The sequence below is a fragment of the Coregonus lavaretus genome (genome assembly GCF_964263955.1).
Source record: "Coregonus lavaretus genome assembly, chromosome: 5".
Taxonomy (NCBI): domain Eukaryota; kingdom Metazoa; phylum Chordata; class Actinopteri; order Salmoniformes; family Salmonidae; genus Coregonus; species Coregonus lavaretus.
Window position 1 is genome coordinate 30,770,152 of NC_139992.1, and position 26,390 is coordinate 30,796,541.

The window sequence follows — 26,390 nt, forward strand, 5'->3', positions numbered from 1 at the left end:
AGGTCTGTAACAGTTTGGATCTGGAGTGTCACCCCCTTTCAAGAGGGGGATGACCACGGCAGCTTTCCAATCTCTGGGGATCTCAGACGTTACGAAAGAGAGGTTGAACAGGCTAGTAATAGGGGTTGAGACAATTCCGGCTGCTAATTTTAGAAAGAAAGGGTCCAGATTGTCTAGCCCAGATGATTTGTAGTGGTCCAGATTTTGCAGCTCTTTCAGAACATCAGCTGTCTGAATTTGTATGAAGGAGAAGCGGGGGGGGGATTGGGCAAGTTGTAGCGGAGGGTGCAGAGCTGGTGGCCGGGGTAATGGTAGCCAGGTGGAAAGCATGGCCAGCCGTAGCAAAATGCTTGTTGAAATTCTCGATTATTGTAGATTTATCGGTGGTGATAGTGTTTCCTAACCTCAGTGCAGTGGGCAGCTGGGAGGAGGTGCTCTTATTCTCCATGGACTTTACAGTGTCCCAAAACTTTTTGGAGTTAGTGCTACAGGATGCACATTTCTGTTTGAAAAAGCTAGCCTTTGCTTTCCTATCTGATTGTGTATATTGGTTCCTGACTTCCCTGAAAAGTTGCATATCGCGGGGGCTGTTCGATGCTAATGCAGTACGCCACAGGATGTTTTTGTGCTGGTCAAGGGCAGTCATGTCTGAGGAGAACCAGGGGCTATATCTGTTCTTAGTTCTGAATTTTTTGAATGGGGCATGGTTATTTAAGATTGAGAGGAAAGCACTTTTAAAGAACAACCAGGCATCCTCTACAGACGGAATTAGGTCAATATCCATCCAGGATACACAGGCCAGGTCAATTAGAAAGGCCTGCTCGCTAAAGTGGTTTAGGGAGCGTTTGACAGTGATGAGTGGTGGTCGTTTGACCCCGGACCCATTACGGACGCAGGCAATAAGGCAGTGATCGCTGAGGTCCAAGTTGAAAACAGCAGAGGTGTATTTAGATGGTAAATTTGTCAGGATGATATCTATGAGGGTGCCCATGTTTACAGATTTAGGGTTGTACCTAGTAGGTTCGTTGATAATTTGTGTGAGATTGAGGGCATCTAGTTTAGATTGTAGGTTGGCCGGGGTGTTAAGCATATCCCAGTTTAGGTTACCAAGCAGTACGAACTCTGAGGATAGATGGGTGGCAATCAGTTCACATATGGTGTCCAGGGCACTGCTCGGTGCTGAGGGAGGTCTGTTGCAAGCGGCAACAGTGAGAGACTTATTTCTGGAAAGGTGGATTTTTAGATGTAGAAGCTCAAACTGTTTGGGCACAGACCTGGATAGTACGATAGAGCTCTGCAGGCTATCTCTACAGTAGATTGCAACCCCACCCCCTTTGGCAGTTCTATCGAGACGGAAAATGTTGTAGTTGGGGATGGACATTTCTGAATTTTTGGTGGCCTTCCTAAGCCAGGATTCAGACACTGCTAGAACATCAGGGTTGGCGGAGTGTGCTAATGCAGTGAATAACTCAAACTTAGGGGGGAGGCTTCAGATGTTAACATGCAAGAAACCAAGGCTTTTACGGTTACAGAAGTCAACAAATGATAACGCCTGGAGAGTAGGAGTGATACTGGGGGCTACAGGACCTGGGTTAACCTCTACATCACCAGAGGAACAGAGGAGGAGTAGAATAAGGATACGGCTAAAGGCTTTAAGTACTGGTCTTATAGTGCGTTGGGTACAGAGAAAAAAGGGGCAGATTTCCAGGCGTTGTAGAATAGATTCAGGGCATTATGTACAGACAAGGATATGGAAGGATATGAGTACAGTGGAGTAAACCTAAGCGTTGGGTAACGATGAAAGAGATAGCATCACTGGAGGCACCGATTGAGTCGGTCTCCGCGTGTATGGGGGGTGGGACAAAGGAGCTATCTAAGGCAGGTTGAGCTGGGCTGGGGGATATACAGTGAAATAGTACAATAAGAAATAACCGAAACAGCAATAAGCAAGGCATATTGACATGGGAGAGACGCATAAAGCAATCACAGGTGTTATTTGAGAGAGCTAAGACAACAGCTGGTGATGGCGACAAAGTTTGGGCTGAGGCTAAACATAAACAGGATGCAGTACCGTATAAAGGGACAGTCCAGCAGGCATCAGCTGTATAGCTGAGTTATCATAAGGTCCGGTGAACAGCAATAGGAGAGTTCGGAGGTAGTTCGGGGGCTGCTACAGCACTGGCGAGCAAGAGGCCATGGCTTGCGTGTGCTAGCGGGCCGGGGCTAGCACATGGATCATCGTGGTCGACGTCGTAACGGGAAGCCTGTTGAAACCACAACAGACGATTTCGTCGGCAGACCAGTCGTGTTGGATCGGCGGGGCTCCGTGTCAACACTAGGAGGTCCCGTCCGGTTGACAGAGAGGTAGATAGCCGGGAGATGGGCCTGGCTCGAGGCTAGCTCAAGGCTGATTAGCCAACAACAACATCCATTTGGTTGCAGCTAGCTAGTTGCGATGATCCGGTGTTAAAGGTCCAGTGATTCAGTGATTCCGGCAGAAAAAACAATAGGTTCTGGGTCGATAACGTGCTGTGCAGACAGTGCAGACTGGCCGATAATAGTCCAGGCTAGAGCTGGCTGGTAGGTAGTGCAGGCCACGGACAATGGTGAAAAACCGCTAATGGTGGCTAATAGCAAGTAGCTAGTTAGCTGGCTACTCCCGTCCGGTAGACAGAGAGGTAGATAGCTGGGATATGGGCCTGGCTCGAGACTAGCTCAAGGCTAACTGGTGCTTGCTTCGGGGGCAGTGGTGATTAGCCAACAGCAACATACATTCGGTTGCGGCTATCTAGTTGCGATCCGGTGTTAATGTCCAGTGATTCAGTTATTCCGTGAGAAAATCCGATGTTCTGGGTGAAAACCGCTAACGGTGGCTAATAGCAAGTAGCTAGTTAGCTGGCTAGCTAGTTTCAACTGGAGATTCTAGATGAAAGGTAAGTCAATAATATAATCCGTTCCACATTGAGTGAGGCGGGTTGCAGGAAAGTATATTTTGTAGAAGGATCAAAAGTGTGATAGGGAAATATGTACGAAAAATACAAAAAAAATACAAAAAATTGGCTATTTACACGGACACACAACAAAGAACACGACTGCACTGCTACGCCATCTTGGATTCCAAGCATGTGACAATAAAGAGCTGCACTGTTAAGCGGTTACTGTGCATTTCATAGTGACTTAATGGCAGTTAGTTGCCTGTATTTTGCAGCCAGGTCACCCGTGATACATGTCAGTATTCGATGTCCATCCATGTCGGGAGATGATGTGGAAACTGGCCACTAGGGGCAACAGTGAGCACTGTTACCTTCAAGTAGGTTTCGGTTTTGCTATGGCATTGTGGGCAGGGATGGCAGCTGGGCGGAAGCATCTGCCTCTTCTACGAAAGGTTGCACGTTCAAATCCAGTGATAGGAAGTTGATTTTTGTTTTAAGCCTACCCCAAACCTAAACCCTTACCTTAAACTTAACCCCCTAGAGTCAACCCCCAATCTAAATAACATAATAAAAAAATCCCCAATCAAAATCTGTCAGTTTAAGCTAGAGATATCACAATCCACTGCATCTGCTCATGTCGCACTTCCACATCTACGGTGAAAGGTGGCAGAGCTAGAGCGCTGTTTGTCAGACCATGAGACATCCTAAAAATCTGTCTTTTCACTAAAACGTCTGTAGCGTCCGAACCGTTTTGCCTAAAAACGATTCTATGGAAAGGGGAGACTCTCATGAGGGTGGTCTCCGTTTTGCTCTACGACCTCCACAAGTGTCATGGGACTCATCTGAAGTCGGTACGTGTATGTGTTTTGTAGCATCCAAACTATTTGGGCTACAAACTAATGTGACCCCACTGTGGAAAGGGTTCTCACAAACTCCCACAAATGTCACAGGACTCGTCTGAAGGTAACCGGTACCGGTTTTAAAAATAAATGGAAGTATGGAGGTAGTTTTGTGCCTACCCAAAAAAGGGGTTCAACATGTGTAATTTTTAAAAAATATATTTCCTGAGCTTTCTTATATCTCCTAAATATAGGACAGACACTTCAAAACCTTTATACCCTAATGATACATTTTTTGACTGTCTGTTTTGCCATTTATAATTGTGTTATTCAATGCGTTTCTATGGGCTATATTATTAAAGGCCAAATTCAATATTTTACCAAATAATTGTTATATATTTCTTAGGGATACCTAAAGGGGTCCTAAAATTCAAACTCAAATAGCTAAATGATCCATGGTGTGACCATCTTAAAACAATTCCATAGGTCAGCTTAGAACATGGATGAACATCTAATTCTTTTTGGGGGGTTGTTTTGGGTACTTTTTAGTGGTTTTGGGTAGATGTTTGGGTTCGTTTGTGGTTGTTTTGGGTACTTTTGGATACTTTTGGGATGTTTTCGGTGTCTGTTTGGGGTTGTTTGTAGTTGTTTTGGGGTACTTTTGGGTTCTTTTGGGTACATGTTTGGGGTTGTTTGGTGTTGTTTGTGGTTATTTTGGGTTGTTTGTGGTGATTAGTAGCACCCCCTAAAAGGTTTCCTCCATAGGGACAGATGACAAAACCATGGAACCAGAGGGTTCTTCGTGAGAGACAAAACTACAGAGACAAAACAAATAACCCACCTAGGGTTCCTTGTGAGAGTGTTCTAAAAAATCAAAGGGTTCTACATGGCCCCCAAAAGGGTTCCCCCATAGGGACAAATGACAGAATGTCTATTGGTTCTAATCTTTTAACAATCTCTGTCATACCCACAGACCCGGTGGACATTCAGGTCACTAGCAACCAGGAGGTTATGACTTCAAATCCCAAGTGAGGTTCACTCCCATCTAATCACAAAATAGCAGTATGCTGTCTCTTACAGCAACAATACATTAATCCATTAAAAAATATAGTAACTCTTTGTATATTGTCACTGCAACCAATAGCCGGGAAATGTTTTACAGTGTAATGAAGAACCCTCTGGTTCTAACAGTGTAATGAATAACCATACAAATGGTTATACAGAGGGTTATTCAAAGAACTGATATAAAAAAGTTCTCCACACCCAAAAACAAATGTCCCCTACAGGGACAAAATGAAGATCCCTTTTTGGTACACACAATTCCTTTTCTTCTAAATAGTACCAGATAGAGGTTCTTTGGATTGTAACCATCGTGCAACACTTTTGGTGATATAGTTGAAGTCGGAAGTTTACATATACTTAGGTTGGAGTCATTAAAACTTTTTTTTCAACCACTCCACAAATGTCTTGTTATTTTTTCAACCACTCCACAAACTATAGTTTTGGCAAGTCGGTTAGGACATCTACTTTGTGCATGACACAAGTAATTTTTCCAACAATTGTTTACAGACAGATTATTTCACTTATAATTCACTGTATCACAATTCCAGTGGGTCAGAAGTTTACATACACTAAGTTGACTGTGCCTTTAAACAGCTTTGACAATTCCAGAAATAGATGTCATGGCTTTAGAAGCTTCTGATAGGCTAATTGACATCTTTCGAGTCAATTGGAGGTGTACCTGTGGATGTATTTCAAGGCCTACCTTCAAACTCAGTGCCTCTTTGCTTGACATCATAGGAAAATCAAAAGAAATCAGCCAAGACCTCAGAAAAAAAATTGTAGACCTCCACAAGTCTGGTTCATCCTTCCAAACGCCTGAAGGTACCACGTTCATCTGTACAAACAATAGTACGCAAGTATTAACACCATGGGACCATGCAGCCATCATACCGCTCAGGAAGGAGACGCGTTCTGTCTCCTAGAGGTTAACATACTTTGGTGTGAAAAGTGCAAATCAATCCCAGAACAACAGCAAAGGACCTTGTGAAGATGCTGAAGGAAACAGGTACAAAAGTATCTATATCCACAGTAAAACGAGTCCTATATCGACATAACCTGAAAGGCCGCTCAGCAAGGAAGAAGCCACTGCTCCAAAACCGCCATAAAAAAGCCAGACCACGGTTTGCAACTGCACATCGGGACAAAGATCTTACTTTTTGGAGAAATGTCCTCTGGTCTGATGAAACAAAAATAGAACTGTTTGGCCATAATGACAATCGTTATGTTTGGAGGAAAAAGGGTGAAGCTTGCATGCCGAAGAACTGCTGTGGGGGTGCTTTGCTGCAGGAGGGACTGGTGCACTTCACAAAATAGATGGCATCATGAGGAAGGACAATTATGTGGATATATTGAAGCAACATCTGAAGACATCAGTCAGGAAGTTATAGCTTGGTCGCAAATGGGTCTTCCAAATGGATAATGACCCCAAGCATACTTCCAAAGTTGTGGCAAAATGGCTTAAGGACAACAAAGTCAAGGTATTGGAGTGGCCATCACAAAGCTCTGACCTCAATCCTATATCAAATGTGTGGGCAGAACTGAAAAAGCGTGTGCAAGCAAGGAGGCCTACAAACCTGACTCAGTTACACCAGCTCTGTCAGGAGGAATGGGCCAAAATTCACCCAACTTATTGTGGGAAGCTTGTGGAAGGCTACCCGAAACGTTTCACCCAAGTTCAACAATTTAAAGGCAATGCTACCAAATACTAATTGAGTGTATGTAAACTTCTGACCCACTGGGAATGTGATGAAAGAAATAAAAGCTGAAAGAAATAATTCTCTCTATTATTATTCTGACTTTTCACATTCTTAAAATAAAGTGGTGATCCTAACTGACCTAAAACAGGGCATCTTTACTAGGATTAAATGTCAGGAATTGTAAAAAACTGAGTTTAAATGTATTTGGCTAAGGTGTATGTACATTTCCGACTTCAACTGTATTCATAACTTTTTTTTTGGGGTTCAATAAAGAACCATGCTCAATAAAGAACCATGCTCATAAGGTTCTAAATTGAACCTGTATGGTGCTATAAAGAACCCTTTCCTTAGGTTCTATAAAGAACTTTTAAAAAAGGTTCTATATAGCACCCAAAACGGGTTCCGTTATGGTTATAAATCTTTATGGGGCCAAATAGAACCCTTTTTTATGGTTCTTTATAGAACATTTGTTGATAATGCTTCTATAAAGAACCTTTCTCAATCTGAAATGTTCTTTGTAGATCGTATTAAGAACCATACAGGATTTTTTATTCTGGTCGGCCATATTATATTGTTACGTTTCCATAGGCGCTAATATTGTGTTAATTGACTAATTTCATTTAGTAACCTACCGCTGGAACAGCTGGGTGTCTCTGAGGGGAGAATTGAGAACCACTGACAGATTTAGTCAACCGTTCTCAATTGACACAAGGCCACCGTCACTGGCCATCATCATATAATTTATAATATGTAATGGTATAACACAACATGTTGAACTGGAATGAAACTCTCACTCACGGTTGCACAAAAGGAGCTGTGGCAAACAATAATGCAGTCATTAGGGATGGGGGTGTGAGCATGCGGGTCTCGGCAGATGAGATGAGATGTAGTCATTGTTTGTGTGCGTGTGTAATTTCTTTTTCATGTGTATAGGTTTTTGTATGGAGATGAGAAAGAAAATGATGAATTTATTTTAAAATTATTATAAACATAAAAAATAAAATAAAAAAGAGCTGTGTGCAAACCACGCCTCAAAATATTCTAATGAGCCACCTACCCCACATTTGAATTATCACTAAAAGACCAAATAACCCTTTTGTGAACTGAAAATAACCATTGAAGAGCTCAAATAGTTATTTGAGTCATTATGGTTCCACATAGAACCTTCACCCTTCCCAAAGGACCCTTGATGAACCCTCATTTGTTGTGTGTACTAATTAGCACCTTTTTTTGAGTGTGCATTGTAATGAATAGTGTGCCATTTGGGACAGACTGTGTTGCCCCTATAGCTCAACTGTTTGATGATACCGCCAATACCAATAGGTTCAGAAAGAGTGTGAAGCTTTGATAATATACTGTATAGCGCTGGGAATTGCCAGGGAGCTCAATATACGATATTATCACGATACTTAGGTGGCGATATGATATGTATTGTGATTCTCACGATTCTATATATATTTCAATTCAATGCTGCGATTTGATGTTCCAAACATACAGTGGGGAGAACAAGTATTTGATACACTGCCGATTTTGCAGGTTTTCCTACTTACAAAGCACGTAGAGGTCTGTAATTTTTATCATAGGTACACTTCAACTGTGAGAGACAGAATCTAAAACAAAAATCCAGAAAATCACATTGTATGATTTTTAAGTAATTAATTTGCATTTTATTGCATGACATAAGTATTTGATCACCTACCAACCAGTACGAATTCCGGCTCTCACAGACCTGTTACTTTTTCTTTAAGAAGCCCTCCTGTTCTCCACTCATTACCTGTATTAACTGCACCTGTTTGAACTCGTTACCTGTATAAAAGACACCTGTCCACACACTCAATCAAACAGACTCCAACCTCTCCACAATGGCCAAGACCAGAGAGCTGTGTAAGGACATCAGGGATACAATTGTAGACCTGCACAAGGCTGGGATGGGCTACAGGACAATAGGCAAGCAGCTTGGTGAGAAGGCAACATCTGTTGGCGCAATTATTAGAAAATGGAAGATGTTCAAGATGACGGTCAATCACCCTCGGTCTGGGGCTCCATGCAAGATCTCACCTCGTGGGGCATCAATGATCATGAGGAAGGTGAGGGATCAGCCCAGAACTACACGGCAGGACCTGGTCAATGACCTGAAGAGAGCTGGGACCACAGTCTCAAAGAAAACCATTAGTAACACACTACGCCGTCATGGATTAAAATCCTGCAGCGCACGCAAGGTCCCCCTGCTCAAGCCAGCGCATGTCCAGGCCCGTCTGAAGTTTGCCAATTACCATCTGGATGATCCAGAGGAGGAATGGGAGAAGGTCATGTGGTCTGATGAGACAAAAATAGAGCTTTTTGGTCTAAACTCCACTCGCCGTGTTTGGAGGAAGAAGAAGGATGGGTACAACCCCAAGAACACCATCCCAACCGTGAAGCATGGAGGTGGAAACATCATTCTTTGGGGATGCTTTTCTGCAAAGGGGACAGGACGACTGCACCGTATTGATGGGAGGATGGATGGGGCCATGTATCACGAGATCTTGGCCAACAACCTCCTTCCCTCAGTAAAAGCATTGAAGATGGGTCGTGGCTGGGTCTTCCAGCATGACAACGACCCGAAACACACAGCCAGGGCAACTAAGGAGTGGCTCCGTAAGAAGCATCTCAAGGTCCTGGAGTGGCCTAGCCAGTCTCCAGACCTGAACCCAATATAAAATCTTTGGAGGGAGCTGAAAGTCCGTATTGCCCAGCGACAACCCCGAAACCTGAAGGATCTGGAGAAGGTCTGTATGGAGGAGTGGGCCAAAATCCCTGCTGCAGTGTGTGCAAACCTGGTCAAGACCTACAGGAAACGTATGATCTCTGTAATTGCAAACAAAGGTTTCTGTACCAAATATTAAGTTCTGCTTTTCTGATGTATCAAATACTTATGTCATGCAATAAAATGCAAATTAATTACTTAAAAATCATACAATGTGATTTTCTGGATTTTTGTTTTAGATTCCGTCTCTCACAGTTGAAGTGTACCTATGATACAAAATACAGACCTCTACAAGCTTTGTAAGTAGGAAAACCTGCAAAATCGGCAGTGTCTCAAATACTTGTTCTCCCCACTGTATATGTCAGTATGTCTGCTGTAGAGAGACAAGAGAGAGCATGAGAACATTTGTTCAGATCAGTCATGGAACTAAAAGTGCTGAAAACATGTTGCCTCACTATTTAAAAAGAAGATAGGATGAAATTTACCAGGTGCTAACGCTACCTTGCAGAAAAGGTTATTTCTCTCAAATTTTGTGCACAATTTTGTTTACATCCCTGTTAGTGAGCATTTCTCCTTTGCCAAGATAATCCATCCACCTGACCGCTGTGACATATCAAGAAGCTGAATAAACAGCATAATCATTACACAGGTAACCTTGTGCTGGGGACAATAAAAGACCAGTCTAAAATGTGCAGTTTTTAGAGCTTGTAATTCACATGCTGACTGCAGGAATGTCCACCAGAATTGAATGTTAATTTCTCTACCATAAGCCACCTCCAATGTCAAATTAGAGAATTTGGCTTCACAACCAAAGACCACGTGTAACCACGCCAGCCCAGGACCTCCACATCCGGCTTCTTCACCTGAGGGATCGTCTGAGTGCAGTCACCCGGACAGGCGTCGTAATCGACTTCAGTGTGCAAATGCTCACCTTCGATGGCCACTGGCACGCTGGAGAAGTGTGCTCTTCATGGATTAATCCCGGTTTCAACTGTACCGGGCAGATGGCAAACAGCGTGTATGGTGTCGTGTGGGCGAGCAGTTTGCCCCATGGTGGCGGTGGGGTTATGGTATGGGCAGGCATTAGCTATGGACAATGAACACAATTTCATTTAATCGATGACAATTTGAATGCACAGAGATACCGTGACGAGGTCCTGAGGACTATTGTTGTGCCATTCGTCTGCCGCTACCATCACCTCACGTTTCAGCATGATAATGCACGGCCACGTCTCAAGGATCTACACACAATTCCTGGAAGCTGAAAAGGTCCCAGTTCTTCCATGGCCTGCATACTCACCAGACATGTCACCCATTGAGCATGTTTGGGATGCTATGGATCTACGCGTACGACAGCGTGTTCCAGTTCCCGCCAATATCCAGCAACTTCGCACAGCCATTGAAGAGGAGTGGGACAACCTTCCCCAGGCCACAATCAACAGCCTGATCAACTCTATGCCCAGATACTAACTGATTTTCTGATCCACATCCCTACTTTTTTTTAAAAGTATCTGTGACCAACAGATGCATATCTGTATTCCCAGTCATGTGAAATCCATAGATTAGGGTTTAATGATTTTATTTCAATTGACTGATTTCCTTATATGAACTGTAACTCAGTAAAATATTTGAAATTGTTGCATGTTGCATTTATATTTTAGTTCAATGTATATATTACTCGATATAATATCTTCCAAAAATAATATTGTGATATGTAGCTGTAGTGATTTGTTTCCCACCATCACTACTGTATATCATGTCATACAGTATACAGCAAACATCACTGTCCCTGTTTTGTGAAGATAGTCTTTGATTATTTCTGCTATTTGTACACAGACTTCATAATTGAATGTTGTTGCCCAAAAGGTTTTGAGAAGATAGTTAGTGATTCCGTCTTGCTTTTTGTCCGTAGTCTAGAAGAAATAGTGGTTGCCGTTCAATTTCATAGCTGCTTGTTTCATAATTGAATGCTGTTTAGTTTTCAGCAGTCTTTGTGTATTATATTATGGAGAATAGGGAATAAACACTGGTTATGTGGGAAATCTGCCAAGCAAAAGGTTATGCATAATATATAGTGGATATGTTTGGTATGGAGAGGTCAATAGAGGCTAAATTGCCTGATTCACACAAGAGAGAGGAGAGAGAGACAGAGAGAGAGAGGGAGAGAGAGAGAGAGTTGGGGGATTGAGTGTAATGTGTTGTGTCCTGAGGGGGCATTGGTTTAGCCCAGCTGTATAGGTTCTTCATTAACAACTTAACTGTCGAGCTAACACATCTGGGAGTCTGAGTGTGAACAGGAACATCATGTAACACTACGTGTTCTGCTACGCGTGATGGTATGCTATCTCGTTGTTTCTGCCTGTGTGTCCTACATAGGAATTATAATTCTAGGATAGCTAATGACTAGGTCCAGTAGTTTTTCACAATACCCCATAATGACAAAGCGAAAACAGTTTTTTTTAAATATATTTGTTTTAATAAAAAATTAAAAACAGAAATAGCTTATTTACATAAGTATTTAGACCCTTTGCTATGAGACTCGAAATCTCAGGTGCATCCTGTTTCCATTGATCATCCTTGAGATGGTTTCTACGACTTGATTGGAGTCCACCTGTGTTAAATTCAATTGATTGGACATGATTTGAAAAGGCACACATCTGTCTATATAAGATCCCACAGTTGACAGTGCATGTTAGAGCAAAAACCAAGCAATGAGGTCGAAGGAATTGTCCGAAGAGCGCTGAGACAGGATTGTGACGAGGCACAGATCTGGGGAAGGGTACCAAAACATTTCTACAGCATTGAAGGTCCCCAAGAACACAGTGGCCTGCATCATTCTAAAATGGAAGAAGTTTGGAACCACCAAGACACTTCCTAGAGCTGGCCGTCCGGCCAAGCAATCGGGGGAGAAGTGCCTTGGTCAGGGAGGTGACCAACAACTCGATGGTCACTCTGACAGAGCTCTAGAGTTCCTCTGTTGAGATGGGAAAACCTTCCAGAAGGACAACCATTTCTGCAGCACTCCACCAATCAGGCCTTTATGGTAGAGTGGCCAGACGGAAGCCACTCCTCAGTAAAGGTCACATGACAGCCCGCTTGGAGTTTTCCAAAAGGCACCTAAAGGACTCTCAGACCATGAGAAACAAGATTCTCTGGTCTTATGAAACCAAGATTGAACTCTTTGCCCTGAATGCCAAGCGTCACGTCTGGTGGAAACCTGTCACCATCCCTAACGTGAAGCATGGTGGTGGCAGCATCATGCTGTGGGGATGTTTTTTCAGCAGCAGGGACTGGGAGACTAGTCAGGATCAAGGCAAAGAAGAATGGAGCAAAGTACAGAGAGATCCTTGATGAAAACCTTCTCCAGAGCGCTCAGGACTTCAGACTGGGGTGAAGGTTCACCTTCCAACAGGAAAACGACCCTAAGCACACAGCCAAGACAACGCAGGAGTGGCTTCGGGACGAGTCTCTGAATATCCTTGAGTGGCCCAGACAGATTCCGGACTTGAATCCGATCGAACATCTCTGGAGACCTGAAAATAGCTGTGCAGCATCTCTCCCCATCCAACTTGACAGAGCTTGAGAGGATCTGCAGAGAAGAATTGGACAAACTTCCCAAATACAGGTGGCCAAGCTTGTAGGGTCATACCCAAGAAGACTCAAAGCCGTAATCGCTGCCAAAGGAGCTTCAACAAGGTACTGAGTAAATGGTCTGAATACTTAAATGTTCTATTTCAGTTCTTTAAAAAAAATGATAAATTGGCAAATAAACATGTTTTTCTTTGTCATAATGGGGTATTGTTTGTAAATTGATGATGGAAAAAAACAATTTAATCCATTTTAGAATGAGGCTGTAACGTATCAAATTTGTGGAAAAAGTCAAGGGGTCTGAATACTTTCCGAATGCATTGTATATTGCTACATATGAACCTGACCAGGAGAAGCTCAGGGGACTACCAATAGTAGTATCAAAAGTTAAGCTCATTAAGAAGGAAATAAATTCCACAAATTACTTTTAAGAAGACACACCTGTTAAATGAAATGCATTCCAGGTGACTACCTCATGAAGCTGGTTGAGAGAATACCAAGAGTGTGCAAAGCTGTCATCAAGGCAAAGGGTGCCCATTTGAAGAATCTCAAATATATTTAGATTTGTTTAACACTTTTTTTGTTTACTATATGATTCCATATGTGTTATTTCATAGATTTGATGTCTTCGCTATTATTCTACAATGTAATTTTTTTTTTAAATAAAGAAAAGCTCTTGAATGAGTAGGTGTGTCCAAACCTTTGACTGGTAGTGTACAGTTGAAGTCGGAAGTTTACATACACCTTAGCCAAATATATTTAAACTCAGTTTGTCACAATTCCTGACATTTAATCCTAGTAAAAATTCCCTGTCTTAGGTCAGTTAGGATCACCACTTTATTTTATGAATGTGAAATGTCAGAATAATAGTAGAGATAATTATTTATTTCAGCTTTTATTTATTTCATCATGGGGCGGCAGGTAGCTTAGTGGTTAAGAGTGTTGTGCCAGTAACCGAAAGGTTGCTGGTTCTAATCCCCGAGCCGACTAGGTGAAAAATCTGTCAATGTGCCCTTGAGCAAGGCACTTAACCCTAATTGCTCCTGTATGTTGCTCTGGATAAGAGTGTCTGCTAAATGACAAAAATGTAAAATCACATTCCGAGTGGGTCAGAAGTTTACATACACTCAATTAGTATTTGGTAGAATTGCATTTAAATTGTTTAACTTGGGTCAAACGTTTCGGGTAACCTTCCACAAGCTTCCCACAAATAGTTGGGTGAATTTTGGCCCATTCCTCCTGACAGAGCTGGTGTAACTGAGTCAGGTTTGTAGGCTTCCTTGCTCGCACACGCTTTTTCAGTTCTTGTGTCATGCACAAAGTAGATGTCCTAACCGACTTGCCAAAGCTATAATTTGTTAACAATACATTTGTGGAGTGGTTGAAAAACAAGTTTTAATGACTCCAACCTAAGTGTATGTAAACTTCCGACTTCAACTGTACATTATTCTATTTCCTTCTGAGCATGTACAGTATGAACAACGCATTGCACATAATGGCTTGATATAGACAATTTAAAAAAGCTTTCAATGTTTGGGTAGGAGCAGCCGACGGGGCCTTGCTGTCTGTCTGGTGCAGATGTACTGACGGAGGTCCCAGCAGACCTGAGTTATTATTAAATGATCTCCATCGACGAAGACTCCTGTTCAGGTTGACATTTCCTCCTCTGGCTTACTGCATCTTCAGGCTATGTGTGTGCGTGTGTGTTTGGAGGGGGGAAATGTCCGAGCACATCTGCGAGTGTACGATATCACTGAAGACATCCCATCCCCGCTCCACACACTTGCCTCAGTATGCCTGATGGCTCACAGACAACACATACACACACCAGTGGAGGCTGGTGACTTGAAAAATTGAGGAGAATGGGAGACCCACGGTATAGGCGCGGAACGCACGGAGACGACAAAGTGTGTTTCAAAAATCGTCAAAGACGAATTATTTTAACCTAAAGCATTTAATAAAGACATTTATAGTACAATATTATGGGGAATGGGAATGAGAGGGCTACTTACACCGTGTTGGAAAGGGATCACAGTAGTGACTGAATGAGGCATGAGTTGAGATGTTCAGAGGCTTGACCAGTGCAGGACAGGATTTGACTGGGAAGACAAAAAAACAGTAACACAACACACTACACAGTTAGACAAAATAGTTAAGAATGAGTTAGTCCAAGCAAGAAGTAAAATCATTGATGTGTAATAATGTGATTGTGTTTGTGTATGTGATAAACATACAGTAATGAGAGAAAATTGATAGGGGTACTCACAGTGCTTGGAGGGGAAACATGCAATGTGCCAGTGGATGAGCGGGCACATGAGATGTGGCCTCAGTTCATGTCAGGAGAAAGTTGACAATGGTAGTGGAGTGGAGTAGTCATCACCTCTTAGTCAGGGAACAGGAGGGGACTTAGCTGTAAATTCAAATAGATACAGTGGGGGGAAAAAGTATTTAGTCAGCCACCAATTGTGCAAGTTCTCCCACTTAAAAAGATGAGAGAGGCCTGTAATTTACACGTCAACTATAACAGACAAAATGAAGAAAAAAAATCCAGAAAATCACATTGTAGGATTTTTAAATGAATTTATTTGCAAATTATGGTGGAAAATAAGTATTTGGTCAATAACAAAAGTTTCTCAATACTTTGTTATATACCCTTTGTTGGCAATGACAGAGGTCAAACGTTTTCTGTAAGTCTTCACAAGGTTTTCACACACTGTTGCTGGTATTTTGGCCCATTCCTCCATGCAGATCTCCTCTAGAGCAGTGATGTTTTGGGGCTGTCGCTGGGCAACACAGACTTTCAACTCCCTCCAAAGATTTTCTATGGGGTTGAGATCTGGAGACTGGCTAGGCCACTCCAGGACCTTGAAATGCTTCTTACGAAGCCACTCCTTCGTTGCCCGGGCGGTGTGTTTGGGATCATTGTCATGCTGAAAGACCCAGCCACGTTTCATCTTCAATGCCCTTGCTGATGGAAGGAGGTTTTCACTCAAAATCTCACGATACATGGCCCCATTCATTCTTTCCTTTACACGGATCAGTCGTCCTGGTCCCTTTGCAGAAAAACAGCCCCAAAGCATGATGTTTCCACCCCCATGCTTCACAGTAGGTATGGTGTTCTTTGGATGCAACTCAGCATTCTTTGTCCTCCAAACATGACGAGTTGAGTTTTTACCAAAAAGTTATATTTTGGTTTCATCTGACCATATGACATTCTCCCAATCCTCTTCTGGATCATCCAAATGCACTCTTGCAAACTTCAGACGGGCCTGGACATGTACTGGCTTAAGCAGTGGACACGTCTGGCACTGCAGGATTTGAGTCCCTGGTGGCGTAGTGTGTTACTGATGGTAGGCTTTGTTACTTTGGTCCCAGCTCTCTGCAGGTCATTCACTAGGTCCCCCCGTGTGGTTCTGGGAGTTTTGCTCACCGTTCTTGTGATCATTTTGACCCCATGGGGTGAGATCTTGCGTGGAGCCCCTATTCGAGGGAGATTATCAGTGGTCTTGTATGTCTTCCATTTCCTAATAATTGCTCCCACAGTTGATTTCTTCAAACCAAGCTGCTTACCTATTGCAGATTCAGTCTTCCCAGCCTGGTGCAGGTCTACAATTTAGTTTCTGGTGTCCTTTGACAGCTCTTTGGTCTTGGCCATAGTGGAGTTTGGAGTGTGACTGTTTGAGGTTGTGGACAGGTGTCTTTTATACTAATAACAAGTTCAAACAGGTGCCATTAATACAGGTAACGAGTGGAGGACAGAGGAGACTCTTAAAGAAGAAGTTACAGGTCTGTGAGAGCCAGAAATCTTGCTTGTTTGTAGGTGACCAAATACTTATTTTCCACCATAATTTGCAAATAAATTCATAAAAAATCCTACAATGTGATTTTCTGGATTTTTTTCCTCAATTTGTCTGTTATAGTTGACGTGTAAATTACAGGCCTCTCTCATCTTTTTAAGTGGGAGAACTTGCACAAATGGTGGCTGACTAAATACTTTTTTTCCCCACTGTACAGTCCATTACAGCTGCGCCATCGTAGGTTTGGACGAGTTTCTCTATGAAGTTAATCTCAGACATCTCAAAATTCATAAAGTCAAACACAGACTGCGCATCTCACCCACTTGACACATCAAAGTAGCCTAAGAAACGTTCCTGAATAAAGCCCTGATCATCCACATACCAGACAATAACTGACAACTGCAAGCGGACATAGGTCCCAGAGCGGTGGGGTAATTTTTACCCCCTGGGGCCTGGAGTTTTTCCTTATATGTTAACCTAACTAGGAAAACTCTGGAACCTATAAGGTATGACAGTGATTAATCAGTTGTAAAAAAGTTTTATATGGGTTATGATGGGACCAGTTCTTCCTTATCAGGTCACATGGTTTTAAAAAAGTCCTGAAAAAGACTCCTGGCACTGGGGGGGTGAAAACCCTGTCAAACTGCAGCTACCTTATATTTGTTCATATAAATTATATTTAGACTAGATGAGGAGGGGGATTTCCTCTACCCAGACACATAGAGAACAACTGATAGACAATAGAACTCACATGGCTGAGCTTGCTTTATGCATGTTTGCATCATGCAGGCCTATGCAACTGTAGGCCTTATAAAAAATTTACTCACATCTGTCATCACTATTATGTTGATTGATTAATTCCAGTGAATAATTTTGGATTAAAAACGTATAGGCAGCCTAGCCAGCCCAATTGAAAACAGATGGGCAGGGCGCATAGGCTCTATGTAGCTGCTCTTATTAGTAGCCTACAGTTGATCAGACTGAAAAATTGTCTCGTTTTCATCCCATACAGAATGTCAGATCTCTAATGTTTAAGTGTAGCCTAGGCTGCTTCAACATGTATGTCATGAGTTTTTGCTTGTGTCTGTCCGGAGTGATTATGTGTTATCATCTTTGCTAAATAAATAACAGAGGAAAGTGGAAAGCGTCAACCTCTCTCTTTAATCTAACTTTTAATAGATGATGCGATGGAAGCTATCAAATCATTCAGAATTGTTTTCGACATCCCAGAAAAGACTGTCGAAAGTTCTATATGTTCAGCAAGTAAAGCATCGTAATGTACAATTACCTCTGCAAGCTCCTTGTAGTTGCCCTTGTTGGCGGAACGTTCCCTCTCGACGTGTACTCCTGAGTGGTGCAGTGGTCTAAGGCACTGCATCGCAGTGCTAACTGTGCCACTAGAGATCCTGGTTCGAATTCAGGCTCTGTCGCAGCCGGCCGCGACCGGGAGACTCATGGGTGGCGCACAATTGGCCCAGCGTCGTCCAGGGTAGGGGAGGGAATGGCCGGCAGGGATGTAGCTCAGTTGATAGAACATGGCGTTTGCAACGCCAGGGTTGTGGGTTAGATTCCCACGGGGGGCCAGTATACAAATATATATATATGTATTCACTAACTGTAAGTCGCTCTGGATAAGAGCGTCTGCTAAATGACTTAAATGTAAAAGCAAATCCTTGCATGGCCAAAAACGCAGTGGTGTTGATAAACCACTTGAGAACATCCCTGTTACTTTCTCGTTGTGTTGCGCAGTTTTAATATGCAGACCTTCGTCATGATCGATGCAGCTTTTTCCCAGAAGCTTGAATCTGATGTGGGCATTTATATGCTCCCTGCTTTTGTTTTGCCGTTTAGCTGAATGTTTTTCAGGTCACTGTACCCACCTTTCCACCAAGGCTCAGACTTTCCAAAAAGCAAGCAAGGCCGGCAATACAGGCGGCTTGATGAAAAGCTCCCTGTTAACCAGCTATACTTTTGATACCAATTGGTATTGAACGCCCTCACCTTTTCATCCTTCTTCATGGAATTGATCTCAGGCAGAGGTCGACCCTCGCTTTTAAATCACACCTTTTCCGTGTACCGCAGAGAATGAAAGGGGTTTTTTCAACAAAAAGTCCACAACATTTCCGGCAGTGTCGGCCATTCTACCATTCTGGCGGAGAAAAAAACTACACACTTGTCCTGGTAGGTAGCTAGCTACTGAAGTTAGCAAGGCAAATTTAAATCAATTCCACTAACTGGACACAAAAATAAAGTTCTAAAACCAAGAAAACAATTTATAATATCCCTCCGTCTAAGGTAATTTGAATTGAATAATATCCAAAAAATGCTCAACTTTCACTCTTAATCTCTATCCAACAATGTCACCTAGCTTCTCAACACATAGAACCCCCATAATGCTCTGTGGCACAATCCCAATACAACACACTAGGTTCATTCTCTGATCCTAATTATATGATTGGATGGAGACATGTTAGTTCATACTGCAAAAGTTTTGATTGGTTGGAGGACATCCTCCAGAAGTGGTCATAATTACCATGTATGTCTATGGAAGGGGGTGAGGCCTACGAGCGTCCTAGGTTTCCTATTGAAGTCAATGTAGCCAGAGGAGGACGGAAGCTAGCTGTCCTCTGGCTACACCCTGGTGCTACCCCAGACAGTGCTGTTGAAGTTACTGTAGACCTCCCTTGCAAAACAGTGTATTTTAATCAATTATTTGGTGACATATTTAGTATAGTTGTATCTAAAAACGATAACTTTTTTAATGTTTCACTATTTTTATTTTTATGACATTTCACTGAGGAGGATGGTCCTCCCCTTCCTCCTCTGAGGTGCCTCCACTGACACACACAGGCACATGCCATGGGCCCTGGCAGACACCATGAGCTCTGGCATTTCAAAATACGGCCAATTATGCACCAAAATGGCACCTACAAAAACACAGTGCTATGCTACATTTTAGAAATATTCCAAAGGCTTGAAATGAAACCTTTGGATATTGAACCACTAACATCTGTAGTACATTTACATAATACTCTATGCAATAACAAACCTATACATACAGTATGTCATAACTCAAGGTCAATAGGAATTTCCCAGTAGAAATATATCCAGTTAAAATATGGCCAGTAAAAATATTATAATATGGCCTGCATTTTACAGTCCTCCCTTTATTGCACACACGGTATCGCCATACAGTATTTCATATCCTTGATATCAATGATAATAAAATATTTATGAAGATCATAAGTTGTCACACACACCTCTCCAGGGACACGTGGGCCACCATTAAACGCATAGGAAAACAAGGATTATTGCTATGTGTGTCGGCATGCTATCTCGTTATCACAGCCTCTCGAAGCTTCATGAGTGACGGAGCTATTTGGAACACAAATTCAATGCAGTACAATCTCAGGCTTTAAAAGGCTTTGCAGATTTTAACACGAGACATTCATTAAGCCAGCAAATGGGTGTAATAATCATATGAAAATCAGAGACCGCAAGGGAAGAGCGAGAGAGAGACAGAGGCTTGTGGCTAATTACAAAGCTAGGATTTATTTTTATTCCTGATGCACAGTCAGTCTGAGCACACGCATGCACACACAGACGAAAGAAGCCCACACACGAGCGAACATAGACCATGAACACTAACACGCAAAGATGTACGCACACACTTGCATGCACACAACACACACATACTGTAGGTATACACACACATACAAACAGGAACCTGCCAGGGCGTGTGTCATGCTTATAGCATAGGAGAGTGGTGGATAATGAGTGAGATACTGTGTTCATCCCAAATGGCACCCTATTCCTTGACCAGGGCCAGTGAAATATAGTGCACTGTATAGGTAATAGTATGCCATTTGGGACATACACACTGCAGTTTAAAGAAACATGAAAGGGGATTTCGATGATGAAAGCAAATGACCGTGCGCTAATGTGTGTGTGTGTGTGTTCAGTTTGTGTTCAGTGTGTGTGGACGGTTAGCCATTTAGCCCATAGGAGAGGAGTGGGGACTGACAATAGGGCCCACCGTGTTTGGAAATGCCTGTGTGAAATTTAGACACACTACATTTGCTTAAAAGGGTCTTGGAGCTGTCATGCAGGGGCCTGCTGAGCATGCTAATGTAGGAGAGGAGCTGGTAGGCAGAAGGCCAGGACTGGGGACTGAGGGTGACTGGGACTGAGGGTGAGGGTGAGGAGGGTTTGGAGGCTTGGGCATGGATTCAGAGAAGGGGACAGGCTAAGGGATGTGTGTGTGTAATGTAGAAAGATACAGATAACAGAACGACAAGAGAGCCATTACATCTTGAAACATTATTTTTGGTAGTACGCCATCAGCAGCACTCCAGATGTAGGCTTTAACTGCTGATGCTGGCCCTATCAGCTATAATAGATGGTTCCTAGCTATAATCATGTGAGCAGATCTAGCATCAGTACAGCGACTCCTGCTGTATCCATCCCCATCCTATCCCAGGCTTTGGTAGATGAGCATTTCCAGGCCCTCCCTCTCTCTCTCCTCCCTGCCAGCCAGAGCATCACCTCTTCTCTCTATTTAGCCAGGATTTATCACCTTAGCCCTCTCTCAGGCTGGTTGACATGAGTGTGATATATCATTTCACTGAGATAGTGTCCCACCGTGGGTGTAATGATGTTATTCCTCCCTTTATCACCGCCACATGAACTCACCCACAGATACCTTCCCTCAACCAAATTACATCTACTGGACTGGGCTGGGAAGGAGGGAGTGTTTTTATTAAATAACACCGCTTGCCCTGGTTACATGGTACGCTGTATAGGCCAATACTGCTGGTAGCCCACTATAGACAGAAAGAAGGAAAGATAGTGTAACAGGAATGCCAGGAGAGAGTGAGTAGAATGAATGGCATCATGACATGTGGAGGGTGTTACGGATGGAGGGTGAATCTGATTAAAATGTTGTCGGATGGCTCAATGAGCTGCTAGGGGTGTGTGTTGTGCCTGTGTGCGTGCATGTGTGCTTGCTTGTGGTGTGTTAGTGGTGTAGTACAGGAGATAAGCCGTGTGAAGAGTTGTGCCTTGTAATTTAATCCCATGGTTGAATGTTAGCGGAGCAGGGCACCTTCATCTCGTTTTATCCTAGATTGGATTATTCATTGGGGCTAACAGGCTATCACAATCATTGTGAGCCTTCCAAACAACCCAGAAGGACCTACAGTATTACCATGGCCGAGTCACAAATGGCACCCTTTTCCATAGGGCTCTGATCAAAAGTAGTGCAATGTATAGGGAATAGGTTGCCATTTGGGACGCACACCATATTAACCAGACTCCACAATATGTCTTTATCAATTGAGGGTCGTCTGTCTTGGCGAGTACTTGACAAAGACTCCCAACATGTTTCCCCTTTCACCTGCAGTGAATGGACATTTTTCATTTTTTCTCCCTTTCTCTTTTTTTCCTTTCTTCCAAGGGCTGAGCTTGATTACTTTTTCTCCTGACACGTATCCATCTCTATAGATGTCTATCTCTCTCTTTCCCTCTAACTCTCTAACTCTCTCTCTAACTCTCTCTCTAACTCTCTCTCTAACTCTCTCTCTAACTCTAACTCTCTCTCTAACTCTAACTCTAACTCTCTCTCTCTCTCTCTCTCTCTCTCTCTCTCTCTCACTCTCTCTCTCTCTCTGGCCAGTTGAGGGTGCCATTTGTCTGAAGGTGTGCAGGTGTGGGAATAGTGTGTCCTACTTTTTAAAATTAGACTTTTGTGTATAATGAGTCCCTACGCCAAAGAGCCTACCTCAAATACAAAGCTTTGTGATTAGACAGACAGTTTGGTTGGTTTCAGAAGAAGTGTTTATTATTAGTCTGTACTCTATCCGTTGATTAGTCCACAGTCAAGCTGGATAAGGATAAGGACACACTTCTGCCCATGAAGACGTTTCAGAAGTGCATCATCACAAACAGACAACCCCAAACAAGGCTGATGTAGAAAAAGCGTCACTTTTTGTGGCTAATCAATGATAATATTTTGGATGCACAGATGTAGGATCTTAATTTGAGCCAGTTTGCTAAATCAGGAAAATAATATTATGTGGAATATAATTTATGGAGATTTATGTAGGGGCTGATACATTTTTCGTAAAGGAAAATCAAGTCTGAAATTTCAAAGTGGAAATTACAAACTTCAGAAGCCTTTTTTAACCTCAAATACACTGCAGGGAAGTTATCCTGCAACAGGGTGATCAAATTAAGATCCTACATTTGTAGTGTGAGCGAGCCAGGTGGATTTTAGTACTCTGGCTCTGTGTGCTAACTATTTAGTAGTTCATATACACTTGCCGTATATCCAGAAGGCTACTATTTTTAGTGCCTCAATCAACTGAGTTTAAAAAACCAAATTAACATTTGAAAATAATATAAATTTACATTTTAGTCATTTAGCAGACGCTCTTATCCAGAGCGACTTACAGTTAGTGAGTGCATACATTATAATTTTTTTATACTGGTCCCCCGTGGGAATCAAACCCACAACCCTGGCATTGCAAACGCCATGCTCTACCAACTGAGCTACACCCCTGCCGGCCATTCCCTCCCCTACCCTGGACGACGCTGGGCCAATTGTGCGCCGCCCCATTGGTCTCCCGGTCGCGGCCGGTTACGACAGAGCCTGGATTCGAACCAGGATCTCTAGTGACACAGCTTACACTGCGCTGCAGTGCCTTAGACCACTGCGCCACTCGGGGACCCAAATACTGACTTATTGTTTTAAATACTGAGAGTTGTGTGTTTTGACCCCTCCGAATGAGGTTAACCATGTCTCTCTATTTCTCCCTTTCTGTCCTCCTCTCTCCTTATCTCTCTCCATCTCTCCTCTCCTCCCTCCTTCACCCCACAGCTAGTATCGTCCGGACCAAACAGTGGTGTGAGATGGTCCCATGTCTGGAAGATGAGGGCTGTGACCTGTTAATCAATAAATCTGGATGGACTTGTACACAACCAGGAGGCAGAGTCAAAACCACTACGGTGAGTTTTAACATTCTCACTATGTTTGAAAGTACATTATGGGGGTAACTCCTTGGAATTAGAATGACCAGAATGTTAACTTGAATAGGAATGTCAATTGTAGTCATTCTAATTCCATCAACCACCAATGTGTATCCTCAACCCAGTGTGAATCCTTTCTCACTCACTCACTCACTACACCACAAGCCATGACTTGGCTCCCAAGTCACAGTTTAGCTCCCGACAGTTCCACAGTTCCATCCTAGAGTTAGCTACACTAGCTGGCAGCAGACAGCAGAACACTCATATTAATGAATCCAACCCCATCCAGGTACACCTAAGCAAGCGTACCTAAAACGCTTCTCCTCTCCCTCCTACTTCTCCCCAACAACACAGTGGTTTGTTTACCTGTTCATCGCTCGCAATTAGTTTGAATTAAGGTTCCCTCTTAACGCTAATGACTGGAGCAGATGGAGTCTTCAAGGGCAGGTATTTTGTGGAGAGAAATCAACCTCCCTCCCTCGCTTCACTCACGCACATACTGTAAGACTTTTTCCTGTCATTTGAACAGTAATACTGTAGAATGCACAGTAAAATACCTTAAATGTGTTTTTACAGAATTAACGCTCTAGATTGCACTGCATTAAGGGTAAAATGCTGAAAAATACGGTTGTTAACTGTAATTGGAAGCCTCCTGTAAAAATTACTCGAACATACTGTATTTCTTTACAGTAATAGCTCTGCCTACTGTAGATTCAAATGTTCAGTTTCACGCGCCAACCTCTGTCAGGTGAAATGAATGAAGCACAAATTATTTTAGTAAAAAAATATATACAGTACCAGTAAAATGTTTGAACACACCTACTCATTCAAGGGATTTTTACTATTTTCTACATTGTAGAATAATAGTGAAGACATTAAAACTATGAAATAACACATATGGAATCATGTAGTAACCAAAAAAGTGTTAAACAAATCAACATATATTTTATACTTGAGATTCTTCAAAGCAGCCACCCTTTGCCTTGATGACAGCTTTGCGCACACTTGACATTCTCTCAACCAGCTTCATGAGGTAGACACCTAAAATGCATTTCAATTAACAGGTGTGCCTTGTTCAAAGTTAATTTGTGGAATGTCTTTCCTTCTTAATGCGTTTGAGCCAATCTGTTGTGTTGTGAAAAGGTAGGGGTTGTATACAGAAGATAGCCCTATTTGGTAAAAGAACAAGTCCATATTATGGCAAGAACAGCTCAAATAAGCAAAGAGAAACAACAGGCCATCATTACTTTAAGACATGAAGGTTAGTCAATCCCAAAAATTTCAAGAACTTTTAAAGTTTCTTCAAGTGCAGTCTCAAAAACCATCAAGTGCTATGATGAAACTGGATCTCATGAGGACCGCCACAGGAAAGGAAGACCCAGAGTTACTTCTGTTGCAGAGGATAAGTTCATTAGAGTTACCAGCCTCAGAAATTGCAGCCCAAATAAATGCTTCACAGAGTTCAAGTAACAGACACATCTCAACATCACCTGTTCAGAGGAGACTGCGTGAATCAGGCCTTCATGGTTGAATTGCTGCAAAGAAACCACTTCTAAAGGACACCAATAAGAAGAAGAGACTTGCTTGGGCCAAGAAACATGAGCAATTGTCATTAGACAGGTGGAAATCTGTCCTTTGGTCTGATGAGTCCAAATTAGAGATTTTTGGTTCTAACTGCAGTGTCTTTGTGAGATGCAGAGTAGGTGAACGGATGATCTCCGCATGTGTGGTTCCCACCGTGAAGCATGGAGGAGGAGGTGTGATGGTGTGGGGGTGCTTTGCTGGTGACACTGTCTGTGATTTGTTTAGAATTCAAGGCACACTTAACCAGAATGGCTACCACAGCATTCTGCAGCGATACCGCCATCCCATCTGGTTTGCGCTTAGTGGGACTATCATTTGTTTTTCAACAGGACAATGACCCAACACACCTCCAGGCTGTGTAAGGGCTATTTGACCAATAAGGAGAGTGATGGAGTGCTGCATCAGATGACCTGGCCTCCACAATCACCCAACCTCAACCCAATTGAGATGGTTTGGGATGAGTTGGACCGCAGAGTGAAGGAAAAGCAGCCAACAAGTGCTCAGCATATGTGGGAACTCCTTCAAGACTGTTGGAAAAGCATTCCAGGTGAAGCTGGTTGAGAGAATGCCAAGAGTGTGCAAAGCTGTCATCAAGGCAAAGGGTAGCTATTTTGAAGAATTTAAAAAATTAAATATATTTTGATTTGTTTAACACTTTTTGGGTTACTACATTACTCCACGTGTTATTTCATAGTTTTGAAGTCTTCACTATTATTCTACAATGTAGAAAATAGTAAAAATCCCTTAAATGAGTAGGTGTGTCCAAACTTTTGACTGGTACTGTATATATTATATAATAATTGTTGTAATGATTAGGCTTCGCTGTACCACAGCCTCTCGGTGCCATAGTGAATAAACATGCATTTTCGTGACCATGATGTTTGCACCATTACTACAGAGAAAACAGCTTGTTTCTGGCCCAAACACTTCAAAAGATATGACCCATATTACAGGCGCAATATTTTTGTTTTTACAGTATTATACAACTGACAGCAATGTACTGTAATAACTATTTCCAGTAAATTGCTGTAAATGGCAATGCACTCTGGGTGGTTTTAGGCTTAACTGTTAAATGACATAGTAAATTCCAATGAAACTTTGGTTTAACAGTAAATTAC

General features: G+C 42.5%; 1 protein-coding gene across 1 annotated transcript in view; it reads left to right on the forward strand.

The window, feature by feature from the left end:
* Positions 1-26,390, forward strand: part of LOC311129895 (chemokine-like protein TAFA-5) — a gene marked incomplete at its 5' end in the record, with an annotated part of 153,206 nt that overhangs the window by 112,653 nt on the left and 14,163 nt on the right. The window contains one exon of the mRNA XM_084162424.1: positions 23,540-23,667. Coding sequence (XP_084018550.1) covers positions 23,540-23,667 — 128 coding nt within the window. The remainder of the gene's footprint in view (positions 1-23,539; positions 23,668-26,390) is intronic.